This window comes from Rhineura floridana, chromosome 15, assembly GCF_030035675.1.
Source record: "Rhineura floridana isolate rRhiFlo1 chromosome 15, rRhiFlo1.hap2, whole genome shotgun sequence".
NCBI lineage: Eukaryota > Metazoa > Chordata > Lepidosauria > Squamata > Rhineuridae > Rhineura > Rhineura floridana.
Window position 1 is genome coordinate 19,839,539 of NC_084494.1, and position 27,582 is coordinate 19,867,120.

Genomic DNA, 27,582 nt, shown 5'->3' on the forward strand with positions numbered 1-27,582 from the left:
ATGCACATTTCTGCATCTGAGAACTACAACATAACATCCTGTGGCTCTGATTGGTTCAGTTTCCCGGGCTTTTCCAAGCACATTCGCGCACATGCGCACAAGTGAAAATCCATGATTGGATGGTAAAGACAGAAGGGGTACTGGGACACGCCCAAGGTCCGCCTATGGACTGCCTACAACTCTATAAACCGCGGTTTTGCATCCGAGCCCCTAATGTTGCAACGGATTATTACCGGTTTAAAAAAGCAAATCGCATTTTTGCCGGTATTGGAAGGAGTGGATTTAACCCGCGAAAATGCGTAACAGCGTGCGACGTCATTTGGATGACCGAAAAATAATAAACACACATAGTGCGCATGTCACACATTTTGCAGTCGTCTGGATGAGCCCTTAGATTGATTCCTGCACTCTGACAATACATACTGAGGACAGCGTCTCTTATCTTCATTCTCTCCATGCCCATTTGTCAGTGTCAGATGGCATATATTCATGGGTTGTTCTTGTTGGTCATTTGCTTGTGAGCAGTCACCCAGCAGAAATTTAGTCAAACTGTGGCATAAGATAGGACCAGTGGAAAACTGTAGGTGTTAAGTCCTCATAAGTAATCCTTTTTGGTGCAGCTGAAATGTTGAAATTGGGCTCTGAGGATATGCATCTTGTAGCATGTCTGTTTAGAACCTAATGTAGCATGTCTGCCCAAATGCACACAATTGACATAAGTGCATTGAGCTGCCCTTTGCTGGAGGTATGGTCTTTGTGGGCTCTGGGGTAGAAGTCCAGACAGTGCATGTCCTTGATGACCAATTCACTCTTCTCCCTTTTTGTGGCAAAAAGTGGGCTGAATCTTCTGTGCCATTAAAGGATCTTTACAAAGCACTTGTGTGCCCACCATGGCCAGGGCTGGTGTTTGGGGTGTAGGGGTCTGAAGGTTTCTTGATGGGGCACATTGGAAGGACTCACAACTATTTTTCCTGAAAGAACCCTGCTCTCCCCCTCCCTTTTCAGGCCTTCCTGCTTGTCTGCAGGTAGTCATCCCACTTTATTAATGCATTTATTGACCTGTTAGTGATCTTGATCTGAAGTGGAATCTGCCAATATGTTAGTTTTAGAATAACTTATAGCTACTTTCTGCCATCAAGTTTGTTAATATAATATGTACACCAACATGTAAATTGGAGACATATGCAAATAGATGTGAGAATGTTCTTGTGGTTGTGGGCATACTAGTTTACCCTCAGCAGGCATTTTTGGTCTAAGGATAAATGTGCTGAGAACAAATATGGGAATGGTAAGCAGGTACGCAGTAGCTCCATGTGCAACTCTAATGTGCTTGTATATATGCATGTAGCACAGAAAGAAACATTACTGCAACATAACATTTTTTCTTATATGTGAGAAATAATTTGTTTTCAAGAAAAAGGATATTTTTCCACACTCTGCGGCCAAAGAGCAAAAGTTAACAGCCTATAATTGAAGCAGTGAAGAAGTTTATGTAGAATTTCATGCTAGCCTATGAGAGAGAATTGCTTTCCACTGATTCATGACATAACATCAGGATAAATGCATCATTAATTACCCAGACTCCTCATTGTCCTTCTGATTAAGGCAAACAGGATGAGTTTTATGAATGCATGATTGCATTCAGAGCCAGCAAGGCTAATGTTTAGCATGCTTTTTTCACTGTGGAAAGCCAACAGTTGCAGCATGGTGTAAAAAAAAAATTGTTTGACTTGCAAAATTGCAGATCCGCAAGAGTTAATATGAATTGCCTTTGTGCCCAGCTGCATGGATTTTGTAACACTAAATCAATCAATTAGAGTGATGGCAGTGTACTTCATATTAAACCTAACCATAGCTGTACCAATTCCATGTGGAGTAAAATGTTGTGTAGGCTAAGAAAGATGAGCTTAAGGGGCTCAGCGGGATAAGTAGGCTATTCTTTCACCTCACTAGACCTGGTTTCTAAATCTGCTTAAGTCACATGAACATGAAGCAGGTAACCTCATTCTATCTTCAGTAAAGTTTACTGTTTTACCTCCACATTATTTGAACAAATTGCAGGCAGAAGAAACAAAAGTGTTTTCTAAAGACAGCAAGATCACATTTGCACTTAACACTAAGCCAAACCATGGCCTAGCATGAACATGCTAGCTCCCAAGGAGATTACACCCTCTTTATTCTTCCCTGGGCTTTTTAGCTCATTGCAGCAACCAAGCCAAGGTTTGACTTGGCTTGCCATCCAAGCCCTGGATTGTGGTTAACATCTTCTACTTATCTATAGCCAAAGTTTGCTCATACTTTGGTTGACTAGAACATGTGAATCGGACCAAACTGAAACAAAATTTGAAAGCTTGTGTTCAATTTTTTTAAAAGTACTAACACACTGAACTGCCTTATTCTGTCTAGAGAAATATATTAATTGGAAAGCACACATTCAAGGGTTTTTTTAAATTGTGATCAAATAAGCTCTTGAAGTAGTATAAACAATGCATCTGACATGTTGGCTACATTCAAACATCAGAGTAAACCATAGTTAAACAAACAAATAAAATAATTTAACTTAAATGTGCAGATTGTTCCTGCTTTGCTCCTCCCCCATTAGCCACTGTTGGCTTAGTGCTACATCCAGACCAGGGTTTATGATTTGTTTCACTCCAAGCAAATCATGAGCTGAAGTCTTTTCAGTCGGGGTTGGTTTGAGTGAAACAAGCCTTGATCCTTGATTTAGATGTAGTACTAAGCTAAGGGTTGTGGTTATTGCTCCTGCTCACTAATGGGGAGGAGCAAAGCCAAACCGGTCTGTATGTTGATGATAAACTATTAACCATGGCTTACTGTGATGTGTGAATGCAGATACTATGTGAAAATAGTTGGTTTCTAAACTGTATTGCTAGTTAAATGGGCTTTTTTACTACAGTTCCCAGAGGCAATTATATCTGCATAGATATTCAGTTTCCTAGTTACTAATTCACCTAATGCTGTAGTATGGCGGAAATAACTCCGAATTCTCACATTCTGTCAGTAAGCTTTTTTAAAATGAAGCAAATCAGAGAAGTTTGGAACTCTACTAAGCCTCTCCTAAGAGATTCTTCCTATATGTCAATCTTCAGGATTGCTGTATGAGTTCAAATTAATGAAATCTTATTGCTATGAGCCAGCAAGACCAGATGTGAAAGCAGTTCCAGTTGTCAGGCAAAGAATGGCAAGCTGAGTGAATGAACTGAGAACTTCTACTTTCTAGTGTCAGCAATGGAAATACATAGTTCTGTTTTTCTTCCCAGGGAGGCCTGCCAGGCGACATCTTAACTAAGCTTTCCTTCTCAAATGAGATGATATTTTATTTTGTCAAGCTTTGGGTCTGCCAGTTTTAAATTAGCTTTGATGTGTTACTTTTTATTATTTTATTATTGTGTCTCTTTCTTTTGGTGTGTTTGCAAAAAAGCCTGGTTGGCTGTTGCATCATAAACTAAACTGATTATTGCAAGGAGGTGATTTAAGCAGGCTTTTATTCATCAGTAGTTTAGACATGCCTACATTTTAATGGACAAGGGCTCTATGTCTTTTATGTGATGAGTTTTTCAACTGTATAATAACAAATCCATTCTCTGAGTGTTGTTATAATCCTGCATAATAATAACAACTCATTCATTCAGTGAAGCCAAAATGGCACAGTCCATTTTGGCATTGAGGGAACTGATAATGGTCAGGAGCTCAGCAGATGCTTGTGGTAGGGGATTTTAACCCTTTCCTCCCATGGTGTGATTTTAATTCATTCTTTTTGCTATGGGATTTGAATTTATTTGCAGAGTCAGTGCACTACCTAGCTCTATACAGTGTTGTTGCACTCCAGAATAACCTAATTGGCATCCAACAATTGTGCTACTTAACTCAGCGACAGTGCATCTTCATACAATGTTCTTTGTCACCCTTGTCAATCTCTATATGTCTAATTGCTACTGTTTTCTTGCAGACATGGTTGGATGCTGCCAAAGAGATTAAAAAACAGGTTCATGGTAAGTGGCTCAAGCCCATCTTCTTTCTTAAAAAAAAAAGAAATTATAGCTATTTAAAGCCTTGGCATGCAGTGAAGAGAAGCACTGAGAATTGCTGGAGTTGATGTAGAGGTATTGGAAGGGATCAGGAGAAATTTAAACAGGACATGATCTTTCTCTTTTTCACTTTATCATTTTTTTTCTTTTTCTTTCAGTAAAACTGCTTCTTCTGTATAAGAAGATGATTTGTATAGGTCATGCTTTTAAAAATATGAATTATTTAAATTTAGATGATAACAACATTACTGTAAGTTAGAGATGGACTTACAAGTCAGTTCTGACCGGAAGTCCAGAGTCGAACCGATTCCTGCTGAAAGCAGTGTGGCTTCCACTCGGTGTCAAATTTAAAGAGGGGTGAATGCAAGCCACTGATGCAAAGGAAAAACTGGGAACACTTTCTAAGGCTCCTGATTGTTCCTTTGCAACCACTGCTTTACCTGCCCCATATCTGATGTCTGCTGAGTAACAGGTGGGTGTAGCCTGCCCAAAATGGCCTGGTGAGGTTCTCCTCCATTGAGTTAAGTCATGCTATATGAACTTTTTATTTTTAATTTGGAGGATAAACTTGCTGGGTTTCAAGCATTATTTCAATGTGGGGGTGGAGAGGAGAATCTATGGGTGCCAGGGAAGACCTTTGCAGGTGCGCCTGTGGATACTATGTTTATGACTGCTGTACTAAAGGAACATAGGAAATGGCTTTATACTGAATCAGATCATTAGTCTGCCTAGCTCAGCACTGTCTTCACCAGGGGTGTGGAACCATGCTTGCTAGGGCTGATGGGAATTGTAGGTTAGCAACATCTGGAGGGTCAAAGGTTCCCCACCCCTGGTTTGCAGCAACTGGCGGTGGCTCTCCAGGTTTTCAGACAGGAATCTTTCCCAGTTCTACCTAGAGGTGCCAAGGATGCCAGGGAGCCATAACTTCATCGAAGGTGGGGCATAACAGTTGTGATGTGTTCCTAATATCATATGTGGAATCTTTATTTTTGGAGTTGAGGGGAAGCTGGGATATATCCAATAAGCCAATATTGATATTTCACTTAGTAATTTGTTGCAGTATTGAATATTATTTGAAAGCAATATTATACAATGAAAACTCACAACAAATCTGTTTTTAATTGCAGGAGGCCCATGGAATTTCACTTTCAATGTCAAATTTTATCCTCCAGATCCAGCACAGCTAACAGAGGACATAACAAGGTTTGTTCTTAGGAAAGCTAACAATCAAGTAATGCTGTAATTTAGAAAAGAGAAATGAGAGGCGCAATATAAATGTGACAAATAATGCATGAAATTATGAAATAAAACAATTTACACATACCAGCCAGAATTCAAAGAACTGTGTCATTAGTTCTGCATGCCCAAGGCACCCTTAGACTTGCATTTCTGTTTGACAAACCATGTTGTGACACTGGTCAGTTCCTTGCTACAAGGCCCAGGAGGTCTGTCACTGACACTCTGCAGCCAGCAGAGAAGGGTATGCTCTGGGTAAAACTGCAGAGCCCATGCAGGCACTCAAAGAGCCCATCAACCCCTGGGAGAAGAATATGGTGCTGGCTGCACTGTATATCTGGCCTTTGTTCCATTTGTACACACAGAGGCCTCTGTATGCTGTCCTCTGTTTTATTGGACCTAAGATAGTGCTCATTATACATGTCTAGTATTCTTTTCCTTTTGAGAAAGTGGGTTTATTTTTCTGCTATCAACAAATCAGCTGTAAATTACAGAGAAGAAAAAAGAATGAGAATTATGCTACATAATGTTGATCCTGTACTTGTTCCAGATAGCGCAGAATGAGCATCCTCACCCAATTTCATAAAATAGTAGAATTGAAAGGGGCCTATATGGCCATTGAGTCCAACCCCCTGCTAAATGCAGGAATCCAACTTAAAGCATACCCAACAGGTGGCTGTCCAGTGATTTCTTGAATGTCTCCAGTGTTGGGAGAGCCCACCACCTTCCTAGGTAATTGGTTCCATTGTCTTACCGCTTTAACAGTTAGGAAGTCAAAACCAGAATTTTGAACTTTCCATTATTATGCATTATTTTCTTCCTTTGTAGGTACTATTTGTGTCTCCAGCTGAGAAAAGACATTATCACTGGGCGGCTTCCTTGCTCCTTTGCTACATTAGCTTTGCTGGGTTCTTATACAATCCAGTCTGAGCTAGGAGACTATGACCCAGATCTGCATAGCACAGACTATGTCAGTGATTTCAAGTTGGCCCCAAACCAGATGAAGGAACTGGAAGACAAGGTCATGGAACTACACAAAACCTATAGGTAAATATTTAGTTTATCCATTTTTATTTGATGGATCAATGTTTGAATGGATTGACTTTATTTATGCTTATAGTATATATTGTAACACATCCTGGGATTGTCAATCAGTGAAAGACTGGCTAGAAATTGAAGTAATAAAATAAATCCTCTAAAAAAGAAGTTTCATAAAACCTTAATGGAAGTAGTATATGTGTAAAAGAAAGCTGTGGACGTCTGTAAACAGGAACACAAAAATCCAGATGCCCAGTAACAACTGGCACCCCAAAAACTGTGCCTGACAACTGGCTTTGCTACAGTGGTCAGGAGACAGATTTCTTTTCCTTTTGTTTAAGTCTGGGGTAGTCACCATACTGCTCTCCAGATATTGTTGGACAGCAGCTGTTGTCATCCTTGACCATTGGCCGCGCTGGCTGCAGGTGATGGAACTTTGAATCCAACAAAGCTTGGAGGGTACCATTTTCGCTACTCCTATCTTACATTTTGTGCAAAAGAAAGAAAAAGAATTCTTGGCAGTGTACACTATCATTTTTGAAGAATGCACAATTGTGATGACAAGCATTTGGAAGCTGTTCTTTGGAGTAGCTTCAGATATGTGCAAAACTAATGCTTGCAATGTCTTCAGACACGATAATGTGTTTTTTCCTAAATGGAAATTATCTTTGGTCTAAAACATTTCATGTATGAAGGAAGTGTCCCTTAATTGTGTAGTAGTCAACCCTATGTATGGATTTTCAATTGCATGTGTTAATTTAATATAAAAAAATGATGTCGACCTTCACAGTGAGTGTGATTTAAGACTAGCTTCTAAGCATCTTTGATGCTTAAGCTTGATAATAAATATTTGATAATAAATATAACTATTTGTTACAGAAAAGCAACAATTGCTTATATTTTGAAACTCTTTTCAATATTAGATTGTGACTCAATTCTGAATGTATGATATGGCTGGAAGAGGCATTTCATATAATTTTGAATTGTTTGGAATAATTGTTATACATACCTATCCCTTCTGTTCTGTTTTGAATACACAGCAAGACTAAAAGGGGTTGGAGGAAATGAAACATTTAAACACGGCATCTGTAAAACACTTTCTTGCTATACCACTGAGTATGGAGTGAACTTAACTCTTTATTCACTTAGCTTGCCCCTACCAGGTTTTTCCCCTTAAGTGATTTTAGATGCCCAAGCATTTAATTTTCAAGAGGTGCAGCTCAATTCTCTGCATGCTTACTCAGAAGAAACTACCATTGTGTTTAGCAGAGCTCATTTCCAGGAAAGCATGCACAAGACTGTAACCTTAGTTACTTTTCTGAGGAGGTGGTGGTGAGGTGGAAAACTTTGCTGTCTTTTTAAGTTCGATTTAAAAAAAAGTAACTTATTTTTGCTACAGTGGATGGTTGTTTCTGTAGTAGTATGGTTTTTAAATGTATTGTAATTCTGGGTTTCAATGTAGATCTTAGTTGGATACAACTAAATACTACTATTCTGCCAGTTTTAGTTTGTTGCCCCCATTGTTGCAAGATAATCTGTTGTGGAGAATCAGTGTAGCAGATGGGTATTCCTAGGATGTGGCATAAAGAACTCTCACTGAAGAAATAAAAAGAACAAGAGGTTTGCAGGATCAGCTTTTCATACATAGTCCTTTTGTTAAATGTCTGTGGTGCAACATTGGATTTGATAACTATCTGCAAATAATTATTTACAAAAATAAATAAACCAGTTCTTCCAAAGTAAACAGGCAGTGGGCCCACCCAATCTTTTCCCATTGTATTTCTATAGGTGCATGACTCCAGCACAAGCTGATCTTGAATTTCTTGAGAATGCCAAAAAGCTATCTATGTATGGAGTTGATCTTCATCAAGCCAAGGTAGAAGAAAATACTTGTTTTCATATCATATGATAAAATATGATTTTAAAATATGAGTTAAAACTTCATGTGTGATGACTGCAAGATTATGAACAAGGAGGTGCTTGGTTTTTGTCATGCTCCAGCAGGAACCCTTGGGGGCTAGGATACCAGTCCAGGAGGTATAAGTCTTCTACCAGGACGCTTGCCAAGCAGGGATGATGGCCCAGCAGTGTGCAAAACAAGCTAAGGTTGAGCACAGGGTATCAGTCCAGGTCCCAAATGTGATCCAGAGGCAAGATCAGTCCAAGGCCAAATCTAAGCAAGGTACAGCCAAGCAAGGAAGCGAGACTAGGTTTGGGTTCAAGAAACCAGAGACCTGTGTTATTTCCAAGTTGAAAGGGAGACATGATGTACTCTGGCCTCTGAAACCACACCCTAATCACAGCTGCTGGTGATGAAGGTGTTTCAGGGGTTACTTGCTCTCAGGAGAGACCTCCACTTTTGAGGTGCATGATGATTCTGGATCTATACATGCATACTGTGTTGTCACTCTTCAGCCTGGGCCTGAACCTTTTGATGCTAGCATTCTCAAGGGCTGGTGGTGTGGTTTTGGGAAAATGGTGTCACATACCAAATTGGAACCCATGCCAGGCCTAATTAGTCCTGTAGGCCAGAGGTTTTCCACTCCTGGTTTGATCAGTGGCCTGGCAATGATGAAGAGACATTTATTGTACAGTATGACTGAATCTGTGGAAAGGAAAAAGCATCTCTGTGACTGATTCTTATTTTGTGGGACAAAATACAGTATAAACCCTGAATGTTGAAAAGAAGTTAGTTTCAGAATAGAAGGTATTATCAGGATTATTTTCAAGTAGGCAGAATAACGAGAAATTTAAAACATATTGTCAGGATTATTTTCAAGTAGGCAGCATAAACAGAACTGTAGCAAAATCCGGCAAGGATATTCACCATTTGGAAAGTGAGAAGACTGATGCAGTGTCATCATAAAAATCAAGTAACAGAAAGTCATACTATGAATTCTGGGAACTGAGAGAATAAGGGGCATAGAGAACAAGTGCTTTTCATGTTGAAATGTGGTTCTATAAACACCTAACAAGTATGTTTCAAACTCTGCTTTTGTAGGACTTGGAAGGTGTGGATATCACTTTGGGAGTCTGCTCCAGTGGCCTTCTTGTCTATAAAGATAAATTGAGAATCAACCGTTTCCCTTGGCCTAAAGTGTTAAAGATTTCCTACAAGCGGAGCAGCTTTTTTATCAAAATTCGGCCTGGCGAGGTAGGCTGTGGAGCCATATATTATTTTCATTCTACTTTTCTGTATCTATCTTCTATCTCAGAAAAACATTGAAAAAGCAAATAAACTGTTCCATAAATTGTCCAAATTGTCCAAATTGTGCTGAAGAGGAAAGAGATCTGTCCACTATGCCTTAATAAATTATTGGCGTGATTATTGTAATGCACTTTATCTTTGAGCATATTTTGAACATTCCAGCTACTTTGAAATTGGCTATCTGGCTATTGTTTTGAAGCAGATGCATGGAGCACAATGTACTATTTCAAAGACGCTCTTCTGAGCTTAGGTCAAGGTAGTTGTCCTTGTCTATAATGCCTATACGGTCTTGGTTTAGGATACTTAAGGAAGTATGAGCTTTCTTAAGAAAGTGTGAGAACCCATATGAGCTTCCATGGACACTGCAATCATCTGGAGAGGACCTGATTTGCACTGTTTTACCTTTTGGAGGCAAACTTTCTTGGGTCCAAGTTATTTAAGGGACTGCCCCATCCTGTACTAGCCTGCCTGCTGCTTACTCTCTGCACTTTTTGGAAACAATTGAAGACATTTTTGCTCCTATGGGCTTTTCCAGCTGGATGAATGGGTCTCTACCAATAGTGTCTATTTTGTATTGCTTTTCTTGTGTTTGTTTATAAATATATCTGTTATATTTTTTTAACAGTTTTTTGCTGTTTTTATTGTACATTGCTTTGAGACTATTGTGTAGAAGGCAATTAATGGTAATAATAATAATGATAATACCTAGGGAAGAGGCCCTTCTCTTTGTCCTGCCTATAGTAGAATCATAGTTTGCAGGGATCAGAGAGAGGGCACTCCATGGCTTTAGCTAGGTTATGGAACACCTAGCCCTTTGACTTTTTCATAACCCCATCTTTTGCCATTTTCCATTGGTCAATAAAGACTTTTCCATACCAGTAGGCTTTTGCTGCAGCAGGGTCTGTGTTGAGGACCATTTTCGTAACCTGTCATGTCTATCTTTTTTTGTATTTTTTGCTGATAACGTTTTATTGTGGTTTTCATTTATATTACCTGACTTCAGAAAGGAGGGCTGAAAATCTAATTATACAGTCACGAGAGTGGTTGTATACCATAGCCAGCATGGATGTTTCGCATTCCACAACTTTAAATTGAAAATAGCCCCCCCGCATGCCATTCTGCTGCTTCCCATCAGCTTATTTCAGAACAAAACTGTACAAAACTTATAGTCCTGAACTGAGAAACACTTGCTTAACAACTCTGTAGGTTTTCATGGCAGTACATGAAACAGTCAGAGAGATTCGAGAGTTTAAAGTGTAAAACAAGAGAAGAAAATCCAGACCCCTGTTGGAATTTTTCTGTCAGTGGTCTCATAATTTGAAATTAATTGAAATTAATTAAAAATCAGCCATGTTCACAGAGTACCTGTAATCCTATTACTGACCTTCATGAATGAGATACCTGTTTTAAAAAACTATTACACCTGTTGAATGCTGAGTAGGAAGCATGGCACAGTTTGCTATAGAAATGGTTACCTTCTGGAGTATAACCTATATAGATATAATCCAAGTCAAGCAATAGATAGGTTTTATCCACTGTACACCATCTGTGCTTAAAGAAACTTACTGTGTACTATTGCTTTGTGTAGCATGAACAATATGAAAGTACAATTGGATTCAAACTTCCTAGTTATCGGGCAGCTAAGAAACTGTGGAAAGTCTGTGTTGAACATCACACATTTTTCAGGTATGTTTCTTTTTTTAATCCAAGATTAAATTACAAATTGTATTCATGTCTGTGTAAGGTGTGATGACTTTTTATTCCAGTTGTTGGTATACAGTACCAGTAAAGTAGTATTTTGCTGTGACTTCTTAAAATTAAGTGGCTAGGGGGCAAAAACTAATATTAATATCTAAATCAAGACCTCTTAAAATATACAGGGAAAAGGGCTCAGGGGGCATAAAGTCCAATCCTTTCAGCATTAAGGATCAGGGACAAGGGTGGGGACTTGTGCTTGGAGTACTCACAACACAGAATGTGTATCCTCTATACCAAGTCTTTTAAGGCTCTGGCTTGAAGGGAAACAAGCACTGGGCCATCTGTGTCACTTCAGATATCCAAACTCCCAGTCCTATCTGGCCACAAGCTAGCGCCTGTATACTGGTCTTGCAGCACAAGTGCAGTGTGCCTGTGCAACTCTTGGCCTCTGCCAGCTTTTGAGAGTATGGGAACAGGGTGTTCCTCCTGTTCTCTGCCATTTCCCCTTAGAAGTAGATCTCCACCATTAGTGGAGATCCTCTCCTACACTCTTCCCTTTCTCTTCCGATTTGGGCTCCAGAGATGTCTACATAGAGACTTCTCACTTTACTGATATTTATTTATTTATTTATTTTATTATTTCAATTTATATACTGCCCTTAGCGAAATAGCTCTCAGGGCGGTGAACAAACAAAATAAAATACAATATATCATAATAAAAATACAAAAACATATACAAACAAACAACAAAAAGCACAGCAAAAACAAAATAAATACTACAAAAATTAAAATACAGATTAAAAGATTAAAAAAGTTAAGAAGATTAAAATGCCTGGGAGCATAAAAAGGTCTTTACCTGGCGCAGAAAAGATGGAAGTGTAGGCGCCAGGCGTACCTCTTCGGGGAGGCTGTTCCACAACTCAGGGGCCACATAGGAAGTGATGACACTTTTATATTTATTTATTTATTTATTATTCAATTTATATCCCGCCCTTCCTCCCAGCAGGAGCCCATATAGTTCATTATAGTCTTTGAGTCGCACAGAATTTTTCAGGCAGAAAAAAAGTTCAAACATCTGTAAATGAGTAATAAAATATAGGTAGTCAACTTTTGCCACAATATGAATGAATGATTTTTTTGAGAATGGGATTCCATTAACTGAAAACCAATGTGTTGCAGTATGCTGGATGAGCCTGGGAGACTTGGGGTCAAATCTCCATGTGGCTTTTTCAGAATAATCTTGGGTCAGTCATTGGTTGCATTCAGTGTAATGTTAAGAACACAGGAAGCTATCTTATAGAGACCATTGATTCATCCAGCTCAGTATTGGTTGACACTGACTAGAAGTGGCTCTCCAGGGTTTCAGGTAAGAGGCTCACTCAGCCTTACCTAGAGATGCTGGGGATTGAACCAGGGACCTTTTGCATGCAAACCCTTGCCCATGGTTTGCTGTTCAATTATAGCAATTTATTTTTCCCATATGAGTGAGTGGTACTCATATATGGGAAAAATATAGAGGGAGCACCATTGGGGTGGAGATAATCACCAACCATGTTGTAGTTCATATGACTAATGTAGCATGACTGTTCCTGATAGCTTGTGTAATGCAAATAACTGTCACCACAGTAGAATGCTTGATCTTATTTGATGTAGCATTATTAGTTTATTGGTGAGAGATGAGTAAAATGGAAGTATTTGTGTGACTTTTAGGCTAACATCCACTGAAGCAATTCCCAAGAGCAAGTTCTTGGTATTGGGCTCTAAATTCCGATACAGTGGTCGGACGCAGGCGCAGACAAGGCAAGCTAGTGCCCTGATTGATAGACCTGCACCACAGTTTGAACGGACAGCAAGTAAGCGGGCCTCTAGAAGTCTTGATGGTGGTGAGTATCCAAACTTCTCTGCTTTGTTATAAGGAAACCCTCTCCCCCCAATACACCTGTCTTAATCTGTAGATTTTTCATTTACAGATTCTGCTCAGAGCTTCAGTTTAAGCTGATTTTCAGATGCTGATATTTGTTTTTTAAAAAATTTCTTTACCAAGTAATTTTTGGAATAATTCAATTAATTGGTTTCACAAGGTCATAAACTGTATATGCTACAGAGGAGTGTAGAACTCAATAACGTAAGCACAATTCTGACCCTGCCTTGGCCACATGGGAGCCACTGCAACTCCACTCCTTCCCACAATGCTGGGTGACGTGAGGAACCAGTTTCTAGAGGATTGATGCTGGTGTGAGGAGGAGCCACAACGTTGATTCTTCCTTTTTGCCCCAAGGCTTCTTGTGTTACCAGGTGTCATGAGAAGGAGTGGCTTTGTAATGAATCCCATGCTGGGAGGAAAATGTGAGAACTGGACCCTAAAATTCTGAATGTTCATAAAGGTGGCTTTTATATTATCTTAAAAAAATAAGCCATGTGCCTTCTAATGTATCTTCTTAATTATAATTTAACAACTGTGCACTTTGAGATAGAATTGTTAAATTATTTCAAAATTAAGGGAAAGTTTGACTTTCCTTTATCGCCCTGCTGAAACTCAGATTAAAGAAACAACTAAGAATAAGAGCAAACCAGTGTTATATCCAGACTAAAATCTGCAACGTTCTCTTTCTATATATTGTGTTCTGTATATTCTATAACATGTGCACAATTTCTTCAGCTAAACGTGGCTCTCAAAAAATTGAGTTCAGACCTGTAGAGGAAGAGAAGCAGGAGGATATGGTGTTGGTTGGGGTTCCGGAAACAGAACCTGTGGAACAAATGCGAGAGAAGCCAGGTATCGCTGTGGGTAGCTCTGATTCTCTCTCTCTTCGTGTCTCTGCGGTGCCTTTTCTATCCTTTCGTGAGCTGAGATGTCTGATTCTGAAATGCTTCATATATTCTGGCACCTGTTTTTCTTTCACAAAGAAATAAAATGACATCTAATTGGTTAGAACACAGCGGGCCACTTCTGTAATTCATTAATTAAAGCCTTTGTATCAGCAGTAGTGCTGCAGATTTCAGTGGATTGGCAAAAATGCTTTGCACCTTGGATTAATTGTCAGGTGACTGAAATAGAAACATTTGATCATGTTGTGTCAAATTGCAATTGGGATGGAGCTTTCTCCCCCCACTTGCCATCCCACACCTGAATTCTCAGATTTGAATGCTTTGTAATTGCTGTGCTAGAAAATATTATTATATTTGTAATCCTAAAATTGTGTTCAAACTCTCCTAGGAGACTTTGCTTCTTTCAGTTATTGCTTAAGCATTAATGTTCACGAGGTCTTCCGTTTCTTACAAAGCTTAAGTGTGCTTTTAAAGGCATAATTTTTCATGATGCTTACTTCGTCAAATGCATTTCTCCTTTCTGAGTGCGTTGGTTATACTCACTGAGAGCATTTTTCTCATAATACAAGGACTCTTAAAATGGGTCTTGAACTAGATCTCAATTGCGCTTTCTCATGTTAACCTTTTATTCTCTCATTATTCTTATCAACAGGGTATAGTCAGAACATTTTGCTCATTGGGATTAGAAACTCCTCTTTAATTTTATACGAATGGTTATCCCTGTACATTCCTTTCTACTTGAAATCAGCTTTCTCATAATTCTGGTGTGTGTTTTTATTTGAACACTGGATAATCATTTCCTGTGCACTGTATTAACATTGCCTACTATAAGGCTGAGCAAAGATACTTGAGAGAGCTGGCCTCCTTCTACAGAACACAACACCCTAGCACATACAGAAGCATGCCCTTTGTACTATTTTAGTGCACAGGTGGCAGAATTGTGATGAGTATCTTAACTTCCTAAGTGGCTTAAAACAAACTGTATGCTCTTCAGATGTGTGCATCTGTTCTAGATAAAAACAGTGTCATCACAATGACTGCACCAATAATACACTTTACATATGTAAAACTTTTTTTAAAAAACCCTGCCTGTTGGCTAACTATTGAACTTCAATATTATAGAGAGAGAGTTATACTAGTGTTAGTTGTATTCAAAGTAGACCCATTGAAATTAACAGAGAGTGTTAAAATTGGTAGTTCTATCACCCTTAGAAGTTTGAGGGGTGGTGTATTTTGATACTGTCGTACATACCTTATTGTGAAAGGTGGGTAAGAAATCTGATTAACAATAATGCAACATAACAACAACTTAGATCCATTAATTTAAATGGGTATACTTTTGAGTAAAACTTAGATACAAACCAGAAGGTTTTTTTAAAACAGAAGTCCTATTGGCAGTATATTAACTATGCAATTCTTCTACCAAAAGATACTGTTGAGAATATTGAAAAACAAATAATTGCTGAGGAGCAGATGAAGTCGGAAGTATTTAAAGTTCCAGAAAAAATAATAATGGAACCATTAGAAAAACAGTCAGGTACAAGTGTGACAGCTTCTCATTTCAGTGTGGTTTAACATTCCCTACTACTATGGTAGCTGCTTCCCCCCCCTTTCTCTTGCATGTAAGTGGCATTTCAGGGTGATTAAGAACTTGGTTAAGTCTGAGGACAGCTGGTATAGCACAGTGGGGAGGAGAGCCTGGTTGGGAGTCCAGAGTCTGTGAGTTCAAATCCCAGCTTGTGTCTCTTGGGTGTACAGAGCCAGCTAAAGATCACCCCCACAGTGAGTGGCTCAGGGGTTACGTGCCCTGCCACCTGTGCAGCCATGGGCAAGCTGCATAGTCCCAAGTAGCCCAGTTGCCCCCAGCTGGCAGTTGTGGACAAGGAAGGGGCTGGCTTGTGCAGCTGTGGCAAGCTGAGCAGGCCCTAGCCAGCTGGAGAGGACTAGCCTCAGAGGGAGGCAATGGTATACCACCTCTGAATACCACTTACCATGAAAACCCTATTCATAGGGTAGCCATAAGTCGGGATCGACATGAAGGCAGTCCACTTCCATTTTAAGTCTGAGGAGGTATTTCCAAAAGAACAAAAACACCCATGGTTCATGAGATGTGGGGATGCCCATTGCTGACATTTTGTTAGTAGGGTCACCAAACCTTTTTTTAAAATTTAAACTCCTTTTGCTGGATGGTAAAATCCACTTGCTCATGCACAAAGAGGCTTTTGCATAATAAGTAGCTGTTTTCCTTCTGCAAAAACTGTGCAAAAGGAAAGTCAGGTTGCATCCATAGCTTCTTTTTCAGGTCATTATGCTTATACTGTAGTTTGTGCAAAGGTTTGCACATTCTTGCATGGAACTTTACAAGGGGCACTTAATTCCCCGCTCTTGAATATACTTCAAATCACAGGATTTCTCCATTGAGCAGAAAGAGTACAGGGAAGGGGGAAACAGGGAGCATTCAAAACTGAGGACTCTTTTCAGTCTTGCCACATGCAGATATGTGTACTAGGAGGTTAACATCTGAGGAAGCCATTATATGTCAAAATGTCTATTTTTAAGGCTGCAGTCCTATGTACACCTAGCTGGAAGTAAGTCCCACTGAACTCAGTGGCTTGCACAAATTGCATAAACGTGCCAGCTCCCAAGGGCATTTTAGGTCCAGGCCATGGTTTGGCTTTGCATATGTGTGAAGGCAACCAATGAGAGGAACCTCTGAATAGACATGTGTAGAATTGCACTGTAAATTGTTTTCTTGGGTACTAGGAAAAGGCCGTCTTCGGGAGGGATGCGTGTGTAGTGAATAACTTGTGAATAGGGTACAGGGATACATTTGCCAAAGACTGGGTCTTTTGGTGAAAGTTTGGTCCCAAGAATAAGCAGTGAGCAGTATGTACATGCATGTTGACTTACTCTCTTATTGCTGAAGACTAACAGATGTTTAACAGCTTACTAAATGTGAAATATGCAACCTTTATAAACAATAGCAATTTTATGCTGTTTCAGTTGTTATGTAGTGCATGATTTATTGAATGTATTAAAAGACATTACTGGACTCTTATTTTAAAAAACAAGATGAGGAGTAAGTTTAGCATGTAGGTGAGGCATGTTCTGCCTGCAAATGTACTTCTAGTAATGTTTTCCTTTCATTCTTCAGAGTTTTTAAATGAATGCATAACTTTTTTTAGCTGTACATGTTCTTGAAAAATTTGACATAAGCACAATAAAAGAAGAGGAGAATGAAGAAAAAGCAATTGTGGTGCAGAATCTAGAACAAAAACTGCTATTACTTGAAACAGTTCAGGCGGAGTCAGGTATAGCAGGAATAGCTTTTCACACTTTTGTGGCTAATACTTTCTCCTTTGTGGCTAATACGTTCTCTCTTGCATCCACCACATAAGAATTCACTAGTACTCATGGCAGTGAGCAACACTCACTAGTAGCATGGCACTCTCATATAATGGTATGAAGATTCCAAGAGGCAGTAGCGCTTTCAAAAATCATTAAGGAATAACTTAAATTACCGTCATGCTTTGACATTATGTGGCATTTTGAAAGTTAGGGAACGTCCACAAACACCAGCTTTGAAAGGGGTTGAATGTAGATCGAATGCAGTTCTAACCTTTGCTGGTACACATGCTCTGAGTTGCTTGTGTTGTGTGGGGTCGTTGGCTGTACTCTATGTACTCTAGGGCAAATGTGTAATCAGTGTAGATAAGCATGAACTAACAGTAGCCCTGCAGTGTAGAGGAAAGACAGGAAAAGTCCCTTCCTTTGGGGAGGGTGGGGTGAAGACCTTACAGAGAGAGGAGGAAGTGCATGATCCTACAGCTTGCTTATAGTTTCTTAACCATACTTAAATGCTTTCAATTTAGTGCTAAGGAGCCACACCCATAGTGTGGGAAAGATTGGTGTCCAAGATCATACTTTAGCAAGTAGCTTGATTGTTGATGATTAAGTATATTTAAGTGATGAAACATGTACGTAATATTTGGATTTAAGCTTCATATATGTCTTTTGTGAGAACAATAGCTCTTTTTGGTGGACATATAAAATTGTGGGCTGCTAAGAATTCCTCAGTGCTGTTAATTAATACTAATTAAATGGTATGGTGTCAATGGCAAAAGCTGCAGCTGCACATTCTGTTTTTTCCTTAAGAGTTTTCTTAGGGGCATTTCTGAAGTTAACGTAGCGTGGTGCCTTTCTGTACTATCAACAGAATATCAGAAGCCTGAAATCATGCAGGCAGAGTCCACACTGTGCAATGTCCTGATGCCCCAGTTTCCAGGAGGGGTCAAGCTGGTGTAGAAAGGAGCCATGCCATGGCTGCCTCCTACACAGCCTAAGGCTTTTTACTTCATGGCACAGATAGGAGTTGCAGAAATTGCATTAAAAAGGCCATCAGTGCTGAGACCTGTCCACTGTTTTAAACAAACATGTTTGTAGTCATCAAAGGTCCTTTATATCTTTCAAGAACTCTCATTTTCTTGGGTTTTGAGTATATCCTTATTGGGTAAACAGTGGTAAGCCTGCTCCTGATAAAATATTGGTGATGATTATTTACACAACTAGCTGTTTACGTTTAAAAAGGCACTTGAAATGTAGGTACACTTTACACAGTGTGGTATTGTCTAGCATTTTAAATGTGCAGTCTCTGATTTTGCTTTCTGGATTTTGTTCAATATCTGTTAAAAACAAACTTAGCCTTCCACTCTAAAACAGTGCCAACTGCTTTGCACTTTTTTCTTTTGCATTGCTATGACTTGGGAAATACTGTCTCCCTTCCATTTTTTTTCTCTTTCTGTCTTTGGTGGGGTGGGATCTTGAGGATTTTCCTCACTTTGACTACCTCCCCCAATTATTTCTACTCAGCAGTAGCGGTGGTTACACCAGACCGAAGCCCACGCCCCAAGTCTGCACCAGCAATTGCTCAGAGCCATGTTACTGAGTCAGCTCCTCCAGTTGTATCTGACAGCAAGGAGTCTGCAGTCACCAAAGCTGAGAAGGAGAGAAAAGAAGTAAAACGTGAAGAAACTCTGCCAGAGAAGGCTAAAACAGAGCCCACTGAAGGATTCCAGGTATGTTAGGCCCCCGCAGTTCATTATGTATCATTGGTTTGTGTGTGAGAAGGGTCCTTGGTGTAGGACTTTATCCCAGCCAGGGCCAGCCCAAGACATCTTGCTGTGTCAAGCAGCCTGTGAAGTTATTCCCTTGACTTGCAGAAAATAGACTGCCTTCATTTCCCATTTGCCTCAGACTAGAGCGATGAAAGAGCAGATTACAGCACTTGCCCAGCTCTGCTGTCGCTGCCTCATGACGTAGGAGAAGGTTCAAGCCCAGTGTTCTTCTGCGTTGTCCTCAGTGGCCAAACAATTCCCACTGTGACTGACTGATCAGAACAAACTCTCCTTGTCTATGGCTCTTTTCTTTTTCTGAATATATCATATAAACCTTCTAGGCAATACTATACAGCAGTCTTTTCTCTTCTCCCACTGAATATTTTGCCTAGGAAGGGACAATACTCTTCAGCTGTGCTTACCTACACAAGGTCCTTGGGTTCTTTACAAAAAGTCCATGCTCCATCAGAGGAGTCTATTCCAGTATTTATTGTGACATTGCAGGCAATCCTGGGGCATGCCTGTCAGATTGGTGGCTACATGAGTCCATCCATACTTGTTTTGACCCAGTGCTCCATTTGAAAACAGTGAAATATATTTTACTCTAATTGAAATCCATGGGAGTTGAGGGCACCATTCAGTTCTTAAATCCCACTAATTGTGACTGTACTTAGGTGTGCTTTTACTTCCTCACTGGGCTTGGTAAGAACACCATTGTGAATAGAGGCAAGAGATCTATTTTCTACATGAAAAGTTCTGATTTTAACCCTCTCCTGTTTTTTAAAATGCTACATAAATATGCAACACTTTATATAAAGTATATATCATGACATGCTGGTTGTCACATCACATTACTGAGATCTGAAGAATCAGTTCAAGACTCTCCTTGCCTGCATCAAAGCCCAGTGTGGTATGAGACTATGCTCCAGTTCAACAAATTCTCTGGCACAAACAAAGAATCTGAGGGAGGGAGAGGGAGTCTTTCACTGAACACTGGAATTTGAGGTGAGGATCTCCTAATGATAATGATTGCCAGTAAATGCAGAAGAAAACAAAAGGAAACATTACTATGTGCACTGTATAGAATTCCTTGTCATCAGGTAGAACGATAACGGGGGCCAACAACCGGGGATGGAGCTTTCTATTGATCATACTCAACTTGTGAGTTCTGTGGATATTTGGCTTGCCACTGATGGGTCAATTCCAATAAGGCATTTAATTCAGATAAAGTCAGATAGATAGGAATGAGTAGAGGTGCAATATACAAAGTAGTGTCACCACACCATCTCCATTCATTTCACTGACTATATTCCAGGAGTGTATCATACTTCATTGCAAGCCAACCTTAAAATTTGGGAGAGTTCCATAGTTGCTTTGTGATGCAGCACAGGAGGGCATTTTCAAACTGTGTATGCACAAACTTTAATAATAAAAGTGGACGGTGGGACTTGCCTGGGAGCCTCTCCAAATGCCCCATTGAAATGATATTTTGTGATAGTATATCCAATCTTCAAAGAGAAAATAAGTAATTAAAAAACCCATTGGATGAGCGCCTGCCCCATTAGGCATGCTTAAAGTAGCTTTTAGGACCCCAGACTTGATATGACTTTATAAAAAAATGTATTAATCCTTAATTTTAATCAGAGAATGAATAGAACTAAATCTAAAACTTGTAGAAATTTTGTTGTCTGTGTTTTTATATGTAACATGTCTTTCTTTAGTATATGGCTGAGATCTCACTAAGCTTTTTATGTAAGGTTAAGGTCTAATGAGATTTTAACTCTCCCCCGCCCTTTGAATGGCAGACCCCTGTGAGTGTTTTAATACAAGCTGCAACAACTTGTTTATATGGCATGCGACTGTTTTTAAATACTATAAACCTGAAACCAAAACTTGGCTGGTTATTTCAAAGCAAATATGTGAAATGTGGCCCTCCTCCCCACTATTTTTCAACCCCCATTGCTCCCTTAGGATTGCCAAGTCACAGTGCTGCAGTGACTATAGAAGCTGCAATGGGTAGAATTCACCTGCCAGGGTCTTCTCCATCTAGCAGTTCTATGTCTTTTGGCTCCTTGACCCACAGTCCCCAGCTTTCCAAAGTTTTCTTGCCTTCATGCCAGTTGTCCGCAGTCCCACGTGTTTCTAAACCTACTCCAATCTTACTTTGTCTTTGGCTTCTCCATTCTTTAATTCCCATGGGTTTGGATACAAAGGTGTTCTACACGCAGAAAGTGTTTTCCATTCAGAGAAGAGATGATGATGATTTGAATTTGAATTTATTAACACCCCCCCCTTCACCCAGAGATCCCAGGGCAGATTACAACAATTTTAAAACACGTAAAACAGTTAAAAACAATACCTTGTGCTGGAATGTTGCATGAGAAAAGTGAAACTAAATCCAACCGTGTTCTTCTGTTTCTAGAAGCACGAGAACAGTCCTAGAACCCTACCTTTTATAGCACTTCACAGACTTCTGTTACTGTATGCTTACACATGTGTTCGGAGAAGGGCATTGGTGCCTTCTTCCTTCCGATCCCAGTTTTTTTGGATCCAGCAACATATTTTAAGTACCCAATGTGGCTTAAGGTTCCAGCTTTTGAGGTCACGGTCACCTTTGTCTCACTTCAGTTAGCCACCCTGTTTCTTGGTTACCTTGGTTACCTTCCCAAACACTCTTTGTTCTCAGTCCTTCACCTTCTTTCAGCCTCCTTGCTTCTTAGTCCTGCTGTTTTGGGGCCTCTTACACTGGTCTAGTCTATGTGAAGTCCCTCTCAAAAATTGGACTGCACGTGGCTTTGTTTTTCTGAGCAGGCATCCCATTACATCACACCAGCTCAGTTGTTCTGTGTTTTCACTGCCACACATGCAACACAATACAAGTTTCTCATATTACTTATTATTTTCTGACTTCGATGCAACCATGAATTTATCCAAAAGTTTAAAGAGACATTTTCAGGTGTATAGCTGTGTAGTATGTATTACAATTTAAAACTATTTGCTGAGTAGTATCCTTATAATAAAAACTGTGAGAAGAAGCATTGCAAAATGTCGAATTCAAAATAACTTTTTTTAAAAAATGTTGAACTAACACATTGTCATTGTAAAGGTATGGTGTGACTTATTTCTGTACCTCTTTAAAAGAATGCATGTTACTTAATGCATGTTTACAAATGTTTCAAAAACAAATAACTGTTTTTGAAACAAAGCTGTCTCCAAAACCCTATTAACAAAACAAAAAATGTTTTTGCCACTTTATTTCTTAATGTAGGTGGGGAAAGTGCATATCGAAGTGTCAGTACCCACCACAAAAGGTGACCAAAATCAGGTTTGTCTGGTTAGGTTGCTTGTATTCTTTATTTTGATTTTTTTTTAAGGCTGAAACACGAAAGCTTCCAAATAAATAAATGAACCATTTTTCTTTTTTTTTTCTTTTTAAAAATTATCACAAAACAGCAGCATGCAGGAAAAGAGGAAGACCTGATAAGAATGAGGAAGGTTAGCTGTTTTTTCACTTCCATCAAAGCAAAATTACCATTTCACTTGTGCATATTTAAAAAGACAGTATCCTGGTTTCTTCATGTGCTTTTTTAAAAATCAGTATATAATTGACTGTCTACTTTGTCCAAATGATGTGGACAAAGTTTTAAATTTTCCCACGTATTTCTGTCCGCTTATAACAATCTAGTCATTCATCCGTGAGGATTGTGAATAGTCAGCATTTTGGAATGTGAAAAATGCTTGACAGCAGAAGCAATATAACAAGAAACAGATTAGAATGATATATGTACTTAGATATATCATTGATAATATTAATAAATCCAGGTTTTAACTTAGGAGGACATTCTGATGTCCTGTTCACCAGTATCCTCAAAATGTATTGCCTTCCACTGAAAGTACTTGATCATGTCTTTACTGAGAGGCTGCTCGCAACTCAAATAGGCCAGTGAAGCTCTGGTGATGACTGTCTTTTTAAAGGAGACTCATTCCATATTCCCATGATTCATAAGCAAAAGCTTTCATTTACCTCAGATTCTTCACATGGTCTTGTGGCTCCATGTCGTACACCCCATTAGCATACCACAGCTCTCCAAAAGTTAATTTAACCTTTTTCGTTTTCCAATTTGCAAATTCCTGCAACAACAACCTTTTAATTTTTGTTGTGCTTTTTTGTTTGTTTGTTCCCCCCCTTTCTTTCACTTTCACAGAAAAGATCAAAGAGACTAGATGGTGAAAACATTTATGTAAGACATAGCAATTTAATGTTGGAGGTTTGTATGAATTTGAAGCTTCTTTCGGTTGCGTTTGCCTGGACCTGCATTCTTTGCTGAATTCTTTTTCCTCCTCTGCTGCTGCATTTGTTTTGTTTTTGTTTTGCATGCTGTTGCATGAAGATGTTAAAATAGGCTTTTGCATGCAATAAACACTATGCAGCCATTTTTCCTACCTGTTCAGATTTTTTTATTTTGTATTTACCTGAAAATATGTGATTGGGACAGTTCTCCACTTAGGTGTGTTTCTAAAAGCTTGGCAACTTGGTTGTCTACAAATAGCAGCCTCTGTGCCAGGGTCACAAGGAACCCAGAAAGTAGCCAGCATTTCAGAGTTATGTTTTGTGATGATGCCATTCTATTACCTGTAAGCCCAGTGCCAACTTGAGAATAGATATTTAATGGGGTTGGGCCAGAATACCAAACTTGTGGCCTGTTTTTTTTCCAGGGTTTTTTCATTTAAGCTACAGAGTAGGGATGGCTAAACCTTAACCCTCCAGATGTTATTGGACTACAGACCCCATAATCCCTGACCATTGGCCATGCTGGCTGGGCCTGATGGGTGAGTCCAATAACATCTGGAGGCCACAGGCTCCCCACCCTGGCTATAGAGGATCAATTGGTTGTTATACTAGAAAAGCTGCTGGATTAAGGAAGAAACAGTAGGGTAATATTTTCATTAGGACCAATGAAAACATCTCAAAGCAGTGGGATTCGGTAGTTATACTGTAGCAAAGTTGTAGATAGCTATTTTCCTCCAGTTGTAGGATTCATTTCCTGGACAGCTAACTTCAAAGCTACCTGCATTTTACATCTTACAGCAAGGACTACTTTCTCAGCAAATTAAGCTCTGTCGTTTTTTGGGAAGCTGCAACATGTCTAGCAGAATCACATTTAGGAATCTTGCCTCACACTTGCCTCTGGTCACAATCCAGCAAGCATTTCTGCTTCACTTCCTTTATTCTGAGGCGACGTGGACTGTATATATTCTAGTTTCTGCTGGGGTACTTGCATCCTCTTCTATTTTTTCTCTAAAAAGTGCAGGACTGCATTAACAGTCTGGAGTAACACTGAGCAAAAGATCAAGCATAAGGAGCATTCCAAATCCATAAGTGCTGGATGATCATCAGAAACTGCCTCGTTCCAAGTGCAACTATAGGTCCATCTAGCTCAATATTATACAGCCCCAAGAGTGGCAGTATACTATAGCCAGCATGGAGTTTTCGCATTCTGCAATATTAAATTGAAAATACCCCCCATGCCATTTTTTTACTTCCCATAAGCTCATTTCAGAACAAAACCTTACAGAACTTATAGTCCTGAACTCAGAAACATTTGCTTAACAACCCTCTAAGTTTTCATGGTGATACACAAAACAGTCAGAGAGCAGAATTGCAAGGTCAAAGTGTAAAACAAGAGTAAAAAAATCCAGACCCCTGTTGGACTTTTTTCTGTCAGTGGTCTCATAATTTGTTGAAATTAATTAAAAATCAGCCATGTTCACAGCATACCAGTAATCCTGTTACTGACCTTGCCGCATACCCTGAACTTCATCTTCTGAAGTGGCAACTTCTGCAATCAGCCGAAATAACAGAAACAAGACATGTGCTGTGCTGATCTTATTTTAACAGGGAGGAAGCAACAATTTTAAGACAGTTGATATAGTTCAGATAGTCACATTAAATATGCTTCATTTACTTTACAATTTTAGTGAAGGTTCCTATAGTAAATCATTTTCTTTTGCTTCTGTTTCTGTGAACATATGAAGTACACCAACACTGCAAAATTTATACTAAAAAAATTCCAAAAACAATTGTGGAATAATGCCACTGACTATTCTACAGAATAGTCTCCAGTGAACATGAGGAGTGTCTCAGTTTGCACAAGATAAAACAGTGGGAGGTGAAATATATTCTAGCAAATTTCTAGGTGTGCTGTATGTTTTTAATTGACCATACCCACCTTTCCTTAAGGGGTGTGGTTTAAGCATAGCAAGCTGAACACATGCATCTGGGGCAGGCCAAATTTGTTTTTTCCAACAGCTCGATTCATTACTTAAGTAGCAACAAATTGTAATCAGTCTGATTTTACATCAAACTGCAGTTTCAGATTCTACTATTGAAAAAATGAAATGAACTGCCTTCAAGTCAATTCCGACTTATGGCAACCCTATGAATAGGGTTTTCATGCTAAGCGGTATTCAGAGGGGGTTTACCATTGCCTCCCTCTGAGGCTGAGAGGCAGTGATTGGCCCAAGCTCACCCAGTGAGACTCATAGCTGTGTGAGGATGCCAAGCCTGGTCTCCCAGGTCGTAGTCCAACACCTTAACCACTACACAACACTGGCTCTCATTCAACTGTTAATGCACCCAAAATAGAAATAGAACATAATGTCCAGTTTGAAACAAAAGGCTGTCTTAACAATCATATGACATTGACAAATGCAAAGCCTTTAAATTAATGAAAATAAATATGACACAGATTTCTAGGATGAATAATGAGGGAAATATAATTTTCTACGTTAGATTCTCTGTAGAAACAGTAGTAACAAGGAAAGAAGCAAAGTAAGAACATACATACAAAAATGTAATTCTCCATCTTTGGAGATGGCAGGTGTTACCACCACTCACCATATACTCAGAGGCACGTTACCAAATTCTTCCAAGCTACACAGGAAGTGGATTGGACTGTGAAAGACCAACACAAATTGTGTTTGCATTTTGACAAGTTTGTAGGGCAGTCTAATATCTCAGAGACGAGGTAAGGTCTCCTGCTCCTAGTTCATTCTCTATAGCTACCCAATTTCCCTGCTTTTAAAAGTTTGATAGAAATATCCATTGGCTATAGGTATGTTATTAAACAGTAAGGGCTTTTTTGCCTGTTAGTGAATTGTCTGTCCTTTGGTAGTGCCTCCCTTAGGGTTTCAGAGAGAAGGCTTTCCCAGACCTACCTGGAGATGCCAGAATTGAACCTGGAACTTTTTGCTGCACAACATGTACTCTACCACTGAGCTACTTCCTCATCCCATGCTACATATGTGAATCATATCACAAACTAACTCAAGGTTTGCCCTTGCAATCGAAGAAGACCATGACAGTTATAAATCTCAATAGGATGAGAAGGAAAAATAAAAATGTCAGTCAAGCTTGGTCATACTTGGAGATATAATCCCTTCTACCCAAAATTAACAAATCATTTAACAGCATTTAAAAGCATTGATAATGGTTTATCTCTCAAGCCTCCAAGGATCTTTGAGACTGGAAGTAGAATGTCATCACAGTAGCTTTTTCTCTGAATGCATGTTTTAGGAAGTGCTCACAGCTGCTTCAACACACTGGAGAAGGGGTATTGTCCTTGCAAAGGCCATTCACTATATTTCAACTGATTTAACTTTTTTGTATTTCTTGTCATTCTAGAATCACTAAACATTCTGTCACTTTGGCTACATGTATATATCATCACTACCTTGCCTTAAGGCATTCAACCATGATTATATTTGTATCCCACATGTACCAGATATTGGAAGTGCTGAATATTCCAATCATATATTACTGATATTTGAAACTGTGTGGCTTCTTATACTGACTCTATTCCTATGTGCTGTGTGTTTTTATCCACAATTACAGAAACAGCAGCTAACAGGAGTTTCTTGAACAGTGTGTCTTTTTGAAAAATGCATTAACTACTTTTTGAAGTTTTAATTAAGTGCTTTGCAGCTTTTGGGTTTGATTGCTACAATGCAGAGCTTTTTGGACATCAGTAAAATGGTCTGAAATCAATCAACAGGAGATCATCTGGCAAGAGCAGTGAAGATTTCACCCATAGTCTTTTAGTCCATCCTTAAGCTGTTTTATTTATTATCTCCTCTCAGTAGAGGTTTTTAACTTGATAAACTTGTCTCTTTTCAGAACTGTTATCTTCCTGTACATACAAGGCTCTGTATGATCCAGTGCCTACTTCTTACTCCATTTCACATGCCTGATCTGACCCTTAACTGTTTTGTTGCAGGTGTTCACAGGCGATCAGTAATTTTTTTTTTTTAAAAAATTAATAATTACCTGATGATTTTTTCTCTTTTTGACCATGTGCATTGGACAAGTAGGTTGGGCTCCATCTGATTGTGTTTAGGAAAGAAGAGTGAT

The 27,582-nt window shown here is 39.2% G+C and overlaps 1 protein-coding gene across 49 annotated transcripts in view; it reads left to right on the forward strand.

The window, feature by feature from the left end:
- Positions 1–27,582, forward strand: part of EPB41 (erythrocyte membrane protein band 4.1) — a 161,983-nt gene that overhangs the window by 92,746 nt on the left and 41,655 nt on the right. For 17 of the 49 annotated variants that reach the window (XM_061596215.1, XM_061596191.1, XM_061596203.1 and 14 more), the window contains exons 5-18: positions 3,971–4,013; positions 5,177–5,252; positions 6,114–6,332; positions 8,112–8,199; positions 9,325–9,477; positions 11,120–11,217; positions 12,940–13,112; positions 13,889–14,005; positions 15,488–15,595; positions 17,244–17,369; positions 18,928–19,133; positions 22,441–22,497; positions 22,626–22,667; positions 23,378–23,413. In XM_061596215.1, the coding sequence (XP_061452199.1) occupies positions 3,971–4,013; positions 5,177–5,252; positions 6,114–6,332; positions 8,112–8,199; positions 9,325–9,477; positions 11,120–11,217; positions 12,940–13,112; positions 13,889–14,005; positions 15,488–15,595; positions 17,244–17,369; positions 18,928–19,133; positions 22,441–22,497; positions 22,626–22,667; positions 23,378–23,413 (1,542 nt within the window). Of the gene's footprint in view, positions 1–3,970; positions 4,014–5,176; positions 5,253–6,113; positions 6,333–8,111; positions 8,200–9,324; positions 9,478–11,119; positions 11,218–12,939; positions 13,113–13,888; positions 14,006–15,487; positions 15,596–17,243; positions 17,370–18,927; positions 19,134–22,440; positions 22,498–22,625; positions 22,668–23,377; positions 23,441–27,582 lie in introns of all 49 variants that reach the window. The other 32 variants (XM_061596233.1, XM_061596237.1, XM_061596228.1 and 29 more) reach the window with 20 other exon arrangements.